Source organism: Denticeps clupeoides, chromosome 9 (assembly GCF_900700375.1).
Source record: "Denticeps clupeoides chromosome 9, fDenClu1.1, whole genome shotgun sequence".
Taxonomy (NCBI): domain Eukaryota; kingdom Metazoa; phylum Chordata; class Actinopteri; order Clupeiformes; family Denticipitidae; genus Denticeps; species Denticeps clupeoides.
This window is the reverse complement of record NC_041715.1, coordinates 19,685,409-19,695,345: the sequence shown is the minus strand read 5'-3', so window position 1 is coordinate 19,695,345 and position 9,937 is coordinate 19,685,409. Positions and strand designations below refer to the sequence as shown.

The 9,937-nt window shown below is 41.6% G+C and overlaps 2 protein-coding genes across 2 annotated transcripts; both read left to right on the top strand.

The window, feature by feature from the left end:
• Positions 1–4,615: 4,615 nt before the first annotated feature.
• LOC114796822 (histone H2A-like) lies at positions 4,616–5,124 on the top strand. The gene has a single exon (XM_028991312.1). The coding sequence runs from the start codon at positions 4,747–4,749 to the stop codon at positions 5,122–5,124; it is 378 nt and encodes a 125-aa protein (XP_028847145.1). The 5' UTR covers positions 4,616–4,746.
• Positions 5,125–5,892: 768 nt separating this feature from the next.
• On the top strand, positions 5,893–6,303 carry LOC114796821 (histone H3). The gene has a single exon (XM_028991311.1). It carries the CDS (start codon positions 5,893–5,895, stop codon positions 6,301–6,303), a length of 411 nt encoding a protein of 136 aa, XP_028847144.1.
• The last annotated feature ends 3,634 nt before the right edge of the window (positions 6,304–9,937 follow it).

The following is a 9,937-nucleotide window of genomic DNA, read 5'->3' as shown; positions in this document are numbered from 1 at the left end:
CAAATCGTCTTTCATGTTATTCTGCTAAATCATTATCATGAAGCACAATGGCTTTAAACAGTAATTGTTGCCAGTGTAACATTGAAAAATCATTATTACATGTTATGTGTTATTTTTACTAAAACCTGAACTGGCTTCTTTTTTTTTTTTTTATATCCAAAATGTATTTGATCTCATAACTTAATCTGTTGTCCAGTATATTTTCTTGGCTCACTTTGAAAAACATAGCATAAAGTAGCATCAAAATAGTTCAAATGTGTATATGGTGTTTATCTGCTTTTCTCTTTGTTTTAGATGCACATATCAATCTGTAATTCTGCCTCAAAGACAGCATTGCAGTAATGCACAACATGTTGCAGAGGACTCTCACTGCCCTCTGTGCACCACTTTCAGCCCTACTGTCAGGGCAAAGATTGAGGAACATATTAAAAATGCCTTTCATAGCGGTTAAGGAAGCGGTCCTGTAATCAGAAGGTTGCAGGTTCGATTCCCGATCCGCCAAGGTGCCACTGAGGTGCCACTGAGCAAAGCACCGTCTCCACACACTGCTCCCCGGGCGCTTGTCATGGCTGCCCACTGCTCACTCAGGGTGATGGGTTAAATGCAGAGGACAAATTTCACTGTGTGCATCGTGTGCTGTGCTTCTGTGTATCACATGTGACAATCACTTCACTTTAACTTTAATTTTTTTAAAGTATGTTAGTATTAAATATAATTTATATTTCTAGATATATTTATATGCACTTCTTTTCAGCACTTCTGCACTCTCTTTGTTGAATTAAATGCTGTTAATCACATTGTACAGTTCAGTGCATTCATCAGTAAGAAAAAGTTTGTGTTTTTATTAAATATATTTTTCTTTCCTGTTCACCACATTGCTTGATTGCACTTGTGATCCATATGCATTTGCTTTCATTATATTATAGGATTGAATGGTTATTGTTTTATTTGTTTTTTTTTAACATGTACACTTTGATTGTTAGATAAATTGATTGCATTGTATATAACTACATTTATATTACATGTGTTCATTTCTCTCTTACAGAAATGATACAAACAGCCGTTGCAGGCTGCCATGTAGGGTGAAAGGACACTTTCACTGCCCTTTCTGTAACAGGACACTCATACGGCGTGGGGATATGGCAAGGCATTTATTGTCATGTCAGCATTCTTCAATTAATTTGTACACTAAGGGGTTGTTTTAAATGTCCTATTTCACATTTTTTAGAGGATAAGCATTTACATTGAAAATCTGTCACCCGAACTTGGTTTGCACCCGATGGCTGTGATCCATTGCAGTCCTTTCCTGTAAGTGTACTATCCTTTAAAAATAAGTGATCAGAGAGTTCATGTACTGAATACTTAAAACTACAATTCTGTTTCAGAATGATGCTCGGTGGATGGACATCATAGTTCCTAAGGCCTGTACTTAAAGTTGGTGCTTCTTCCTCTTTGTTTTTCAGTGTGCAGAGGACATGGAGCTTTTTCTAAAGGCATGTGTTGATGAGCAGGGACTAAGGGTCAATGCTATGTTTGAGATATAATGGACGGAGAACAGCACTGGCTCTTTGTTTCTTAATGTGTTGTTTTTTTTTATGTAAATACAACATTTCAATTAAACTTGTTTCAAAATTTTGTTCACTTGTTTCCATGTTCATACTTATACTACTAGAAGTTAAAATTAAAGATTACAGTGTAAATGTAACAGCATTGTTTAAAATTGCAACTTTAAAATAAAGAGTTTACAGTTGCTATTAACCGTAATGTTAATTACCTTGCAATCAATCATATTTTTAAAAAATTTTACACATTAAAAAACATTGTTAATTAGAACCACGTTTATTTCTCAGTAACATCAACAAGAACAAAAATGTAGTTTTTGCTGTTATTAATGTATCTATTTTAAGTACATCCTATATTTTTCAAACCTTTTATTCCAATATAATGCAATACGGGATACAACACAAGTCACATCCGCTACTGTGGAGGAGACGTATTTCCACCTACTGTGGAGCTCCACAGTGGCTGCAGCCAGATGCTCTTAGGATAATTGTTCTACATAAATGATCACATATGTGTTTAATAAAATACTGTTTGAGTGTATTCTGTGTGAATATTTTCACAAAATGGAATTATTATGTGATAGTCGTGTATGCTTGTGTAACTTGGACAATGATGTACAGAACAGGATTTTTTATTAATTTTTATTCAGAAATAACAACTTCTCAACTGTTTTTGGTTTTAAGTGATTCCTTTTTTTTTGACAACCTCTCTGGCCTTTAAAAACAACCTTTCACAGCACAGAAGAAAAAGGCAAGAGCAAGATTGTACAAATTGAGGTACAGTCCTTTTTGCCTCTCTCAGTATGCCAGATGGTTCTCCAGCCTGCTTATGTTTGGCTCTGAAAGGCAGCGCTGGACCTCCACAGTGGCATCTGCTGTAACATTCTGTGTCTTTCGCGCCTCTATGACGCTGCTCTCTCTCTCTCTTATCTCGGGCAGCGTGGCGTTTCAGAAGATGCTGACATGGGCCAGCCCTGCTCAGGTTGGTGAGGTGCTCTCTGAGCTGGGTGGAGAGGATGGGTCAGCGTTCAGAGAGGTGTCATGTGACCGTTGTGGTGGGCATGTGATGGAGAGTGCACTGAGGCAGGTAGCTAGGTGGACACGTACGTTCACACATGTTAACGAGCCAGTAAATAAATGACTCGTAATTATTGCAGATTGGACACGTAAATGTTTTATATCATTAGCCTGATAGCAGTAAACAGTATTATAATGTGTTTTTTTTCCCAGAACCAAGTTCCCATGAGGAAAACCAGACAGAAACCACTGAAGCTGTTGAGCAGAGCGAGACAGAGGATTGTGAGCTACTGGAGGCACTAGTGTTGGTTCTGAAAGGTGTGGTTCGAGATCACATATTGGAGTTTATCTAACATGTGATACACAGCAGCACAGCACACAGTAGATCAGAGATACCAAAAATCCATGTTTAATTTAGTCTCTTTACATACTTGAGCAGTGTGTGTAGCTTAGAATAAAACCTATCAGAACCAGAAGCTAAATATGCACTTCATTTACTTTCTGTAATAAAGCACTGGTCTAAGATCGAATTTACTTTTTGTCAAAACACCTGTATGAGTTTATATATGTAAAAAAAAAAACATACAGTATTCTTAATGGTTGCTTTGTTCCTTTGTGACTTCACATTCAGGTGGGAAGGAGAAGAATGTCAAGCCTCTACTGATAGACTTTGAGGCGCCTGTATTATTCTGGATGGAGTTGAAAACCCTCTCCAGCTCTTTGATGGAGAATGTCAATGGTGCATTATTAACAAGATAATTTACAATGTTTGTCAGTCTGTGTAGAAAGTTTCTTTGTAGAAACTCAAAAGTTTTTTTTCTTTTATTATATATGTGATTATGATGGACCATACAATTCCAACACTAATTAGCAATACACAGGCATTCATCAGGGCATGTGAAATAAAGTTTTCCAGAATATCTGTGCAGTCTGTAGTCTGTCCTTAACCTTTCTCCTTTCTCATGTGTGTGTTACCGACACAAATGCCAGCCACGTCCTTCAGATTCTGTTGACAATTCGTCTCAGAAAAAGACGAAGCAGCTTACTAAAGGCATTAAGGCATTATCTGTCTTCTGTCAGGTCAGCCCCTGGAGTCAGGTTTGGACCCACTTCTGTCCTTGTTTTCATATATGTTCATTTTTGTGAATGCGTTTGTAAAGATTTTGTTCCCTGTTTGGTTTCTTTCAGTCCACTCTTTGTATCTTTTAAAGATCAAGCCTCACGTCACCTACTTGAAACTGTAATTCAGATATCTCATAAGGCATTGCTTCGTGACCTCTGTAAGAACCACCTCAAGGACCAGCTGGTGAACTTGCACTCCATCCCATTGCAAACTTTCCCATACAGAAACTAAAAGCCTGAACCAAGCTCAAGATGGTATGCATCTAAAGCTTTTAGGATTTTAGAATCCTAATCATTTCCTTTCCCATAGTTCCCCAAAGTTTTTGATGAGCTGCTAGAAGGCCTAGAGGCCATTTTGGCTGCTGGTCACATGGGGGTGGTTGTCCAACTGACCGAGAGCTGTGTGGAGAGAGAAGATAGGCAAACTGACATGCTGCAGCAGCTTGTTCTGGAAAACCTTACAAAAGCAATCAGTCCTGTCAGTGTCAGTGGCAAAAATTAGTAGTGTCACAAAATAGTCTTGTACTACAGATGAAGAAAAATAGTTTCCAATGATATTATTCTGTCAGTATCTTTAGGGCTTTGGGTCATTTTAAATTTCATAATGAGGTGGAAATTTATACTGTATGTATGTATATTGTATTAGCTGTTAATATTAATGCGTGAGGTTTTTAGAATTCGTTTTTTTCTTCACACACTGGGGGCCTAGCGGGTAAGGAAATTGGTTATTCATGGTGCCTTGCCTTAATGAAGTTCGGAACTAGAACTGTTCCTGTTCCTCTGAATAAGAATACAGTCCACTCAGACTGTATATGAATTATTTCAATGATTTCAAAAACCAATATTTCAAATTGTCTCACTGAAGTGCCATTTTGGCTTTGGAACGAAAAGCGATTTCAAATGTGTGAATGAAAGGAGGCGGGACTACATAACAGGATTGGCCGAAATTTTGAGCCAATCAGGACACTGAGCCGTTTCCTATAAGAAGAGCTCCGCGTGGTTCAGCGTTACTTTGTTTCCTGAACGAACATCGTAGAACGACAAGATGAGCGGACGAGGCAAGACCGGCGGTAAAGCGCGCGCTAAGGCGAAGACCCGCTCTTCCAGAGCCGGCCTGCAGTTTCCTGTGGGCCGTGTGCACAGGCTGCTGCGGAAAGGGAACTACGCGGAGCGCGTTGGTGCCGGCGCTCCTGTTTACTTGGCCGCGGTGCTCGAGTACCTGACCGCTGAGATCCTGGAGTTGGCTGGGAACGCGGCCCGCGACAACAAGAAGACCCGCATCATCCCGCGTCACCTGCAGCTCGCTGTGCGCAACGACGAGGAGCTCAACAAGCTGCTGGGCGGCGTGACCATCGCTCAGGGCGGCGTCCTGCCCAACATCCAGGCCGTGCTGCTGCCCAAGAAGACCGAGAAGGCCAAATAAAGCGCCGACACTTCCAACGCGCATCAAAGGCTCTTTTAAGAGCCACGCAACTTATCCCAAAAGCGCAACTTCTGCCTTTTTTTAGTTTCTAGTTTTTTTTATTTGCTAGAACCAGGAACGCCGACAAAGGCTTGAAATAAGTCTAGAATGCAGCCGCACAAGTTGTCCCACAAGCACTTGCGACATTCGGCTGATATGCATACAAAGTCCTGGTCAGAAGATACGGACACCCCGTAGTAAAAGCGGAGTGCCCGTTATTATAATAAACTATTTCACTTGCAGATATTTGTTGAAATAATTACAGAGCTGTAAAACACCTTTAGGAATAAAGTTTTCCGCGGTTTCTCACTAGCAATTAATCTGGAATTTACCGTGCTAGTAGCCCAGTGAGTAACACAATCGCGTCTGAACCAGAAGGCCCAGGTTCAAATCCCACTTACTACCATTGTGTCCCTGAGTTAGACACTAACTACTTAGTCCCTGTAACTACTGGATAAGGGCGTCGGATAAATACTGTAAATGTAATGTATATAAATTGAGCATAAATAATTTTTACCTTCACCACATTAATAATTATGTAGGTGTTATGAAGAGTAAACTAATAATTATTCATGTTAATTAGCCTGTAAGTCCCAGCAGTAAGAATGGAGGTGGGGCGGTGGTGGCTCCGCCCATTTGTCGGGTTCCGGGCGGATCGGGTATAAAGCGGCATGTCGCGCTGAACGAACTCATTCTTTCCTGGTTGAGTGAGGGAACAGTGCTGACGTCATGGCCAGAACCAAGCAGACCGCTCGCAAGTCCACCGGAGGAAAAGCTCCCAGGAAGCAGCTCGCCACAAAGGCCGCGCGTAAAAGCGCTCCGGCCACCGGCGGCGTGAAGAAGCCCCACCGCTACAGGCCTGGAACTGTCGCCCTGAGGGAGATCCGCCGCTACCAGAAATCGACTGAGCTGCTGATCCGCAAGCTGCCCTTCCAGCGCCTGGTGAGAGAAATCGCTCAGGACTTCAAGACCGACCTGCGCTTCCAGAGCTCGGCGGTCATGGCTCTCCAGGAGGCCAGCGAGGCGTATCTGGTCGGCCTGTTCGAGGACACAAACCTGTGCGCCATCCACGCCAAGAGGGTGACCATCATGCCCAAGGACATCCAGCTGGCCCGCCGCATCCGCGGAGAGCGCGCTTAACGTCACCAGCGCGACATGCGACAACTAACAAAAAGGCTCTTTTAAGAGCCAATTTCAGCTTTTTTGTAAAAGCGAATATTTCTGCACATTCAAGTTCAGGCGCTCGTTTTTATTATTTATACTTGTTATGCCTTTATAATGTATATTTTTATAGTAATGCCAGAGGTGAGAAGATGATAGTAAATTAGTTATGACGCCACATTACTGTTAATGCTGATCTTCTCCAGGGGGACTAACTATTCCGGTATTACCGAAAGCCGCATGTAACAGTGTTGACAATGAAAATTATAAAGTGCATTTGATCACCAATTTACTTGAACAGGAAATTGAGGCTACAGTTTGAACATGCAATAGAATTGGTCAATAGAAGATTAAAAAAACTTCACATGGTGTCTTGGTTTGAGCTGGGTCAGAATTTGGTGCAACCCACATGAATACTTGGATCCAGTGTGTCTTTGCCACGCTATAGGCCAATTAGTAACAATTGTGCATCACCTACTTGAGATCCTCATGCAATTGAACACATTTGGGATGTGTATCATCCCAAATCCCGGCAGGGTGGTAGTAGCCTAGTGGGTAACACACTCGCCTGTGAACCAGAAGACCCGGGTTCGAATCCCCCTTACTACCATTGTGTCCCTGAGCAAGACAGGGAGACTGTCCCTGTAACTACTGGTTGTAAGTCGGTCTGGATAAGGGCGTCTGATAAATGCTGTAAATGTATCATGAATGGATGACAGATGGATGGATGTTCAGCTACTGCATTGTCCAAAGTATCTGAGGAAGGTTCCCAACACCATGCTGAATTTGTGCCCCGAAGGTAAAACTGGGCCAAACCTGATACCACTCTATGAAGTTGACAGTAAGTGTACATAATACACATCCATGAACAATGAAATCCTTCAGTGGCAAAAGGCAAAAAAAAAAACAAATGGAAACAATCAAGATAAATGAAAAATGTTATGAAACAAGTTTTCATTGGCAAGTTTAGCATTGCAAAAAGTGTACAATATTTTAAAACCTTTCAAACATTTTGTCATTTACCAACTTTTAACATTAGTGTAAAATCCACTAAAATGCTAAGCTACCGTCAATGTTACTTCAGATCTATTAGGTGCCACTGTGATGCCCCTGGGCCATGAGGCTGTCACAACAGCTGCCCATGCACTGATTTGGGAGTTCCGATCCCTTTCACCTTGCACCATTTGGGCTTAGTGGATCGCGACGCCATAAAACTGGAATGCAGCAGACAGTCCAGGGCTTCGACATTGAAGAGGAATCTATAACCTACATCTTGTATGTTTTTCAGATCCTGTCAATCGCCACAAGCCTGCCTGTTTCTTTTTTTTTTTTTGCTCTCATGCCATTTTCATTTGTGTTATTGTTAATAAATTATTGTTCCCAGTATATCCCATTTCTGCGCTTCGTTCAGCTTGCGGACATGACAGCCACTGAGCAAAGCACCGTCCCCACACACTGCTCCCTGGGCGCCTTTCATGGCTGCCCACTGTTCAACAAGGGTGATGCCGAGTTAAATGCAGAGACCATATTTTGTTATGTGTCTCACAATGACAATCACTTCACTTTCACTTTATTTCTGTGCCAGCATACTGATACGTACTCAGCAACTTGAATGCAAGTCCATCTGGGCTGAGTTTCGTTCCCAGCCATTTAGCTTCTACAGGCTCTTCCATATTAAACATACCAAGGAAGACCAGCATGGTGGCAGCTGGGCCTAATAATATAAGTTAAGACTTATGGTGGATGTGGGTAATCAGTGGAAAAAACAGGAAATAGCAGATCCTGTCAGTCACACCAAGTTGCAACAAAGCGGGCAATAGCTGAATGGCTCACTAAAAATCCTGTGCTAGGATTTTAGTTAAACCTGCTTAACACTAAAGTAAAGTGAAGTGATTGTCACGTGATATGCAGCAGCACAGCACACAGTGCACACAGTCCTCTGCATTTAACCCATCACCCTGGGTGAGCAGTGGGATTTGAACCGGCAACCTTATGATTACAGGGATGTTTCCTTAACCGCTAGGCCACCACTGCCTCCTACTAAGAAATGGATCCACTGTTTGCAAGGAAGCATAACTGGGGAGGTGATAGTACAGTTCCTGTAATTCCTAAATTTGAGAGTGTGGTGAGAAGAATTTCCTGTATGGCGTACCAGTCACAGATAGTTCCGATAGAAACAGTCTGCTAGCACTGATGATCATGATCCGGAGTGTGGAGAGCACACTGGTGCTGATGTGCAACATGTTGTCTCACATGCATCTCTGTGAGCTTTTATTTGCTGATGCAGAGCAACATGGGCTTTGTGCAGATTCAGAGTGGTTACGTATCTTGTCTCCTCAGCCCCGACAGGCCAAGCCAGATTTTCTGCTCTCCCACAACGACATTATCCATTGCCCTGCAGCTGTAAAGGCCTTGTTAAATGATGCCAAGAGCCCTGTGGGTAGATGGTGCACTCCTGAGCGGTGTGGCTGGGACCAAGGCCGATGAAGCACTATCAGGGCCCTGGTCCATGGGTGCACATGCGGAATCAGTAGGAGCTGAGGAGGAGCCAGAGGACTGGGGAAGAATGAACGCAAACACTTTTTGTGTAAAAGGAAGCAGCCAGGGAGGGGGAACATGAGCTGATGCACTCGGCAGTCGTGACAAGCACTGGATGTGGTTGTCTTCTTCAGCTATGAAGTTGGTGCTGCCAAACACCGTGTCTGTTAAACACTGATGTTTGATGTTTAATGTGAATTTACAGTTGCTGAGTGAAAATGTGTTGTGCCCTTAGATATAAGGAGGTGGGTATACATCATTTACTCCCAGTGCGCTGACATGGAAACAAGGATATCCAACAGGGAATTACGATTGAGGGTGGAGTCTGTATGACAACTTCAACCGGCTCTCTGAATGCATTGCACTTTCCTATCAGTGCGGACCCACGTTGCATCAAAAAAATCAAGATGTTTAATAGAATTAATTACATTATATATAGTTTTAAATTATTTTAATCAGCCAGGATTTCAGGTGATGTTACTTATGGGTCATATATGATTAATTAGCTTTCGTTATTGACTTATCTAATTGTAAAATTACAGACTGTATTAATTTTAAATATATATAGTTACATTATTACAGATATAGTTACATGATTATGGCTATCGTTATTTTTTCAAAATTTAAATTGTTATATTTCACTCACGCGTTCCTCAAAGTCAAATATAATTTACAGGATAAATGAAATCATTGTTTAATTGATGTATCGTTGTAGGTTAAAAATTAAATTAGGCCAACTTAATTAAGAATGATAATGCCAACCAGGTTTCAGGCTTTTCCTAGTCATGATTTAATTGAATATATAATAATTATTTAAAATATATAGGAGGCTTTATAACATTGTGTTATCCCTGTTCTAGGGTCAGGGACATAACGAATGAGAAAAGGGAGCAGAAACTCCAAACGACGCAATTGCACTTATGGTTAACCATTTATTACAAAAAAATGTATATAAACAGACAAACACACATTAAGCTGTTCTGGTCAGTTGAGTTGTGATTCAAGTCTATGTTCTTTTCTTGTCTTCTGGTCACATTCCTTCACTTCACACCACTTCCTTCTCGCTTCACACCAC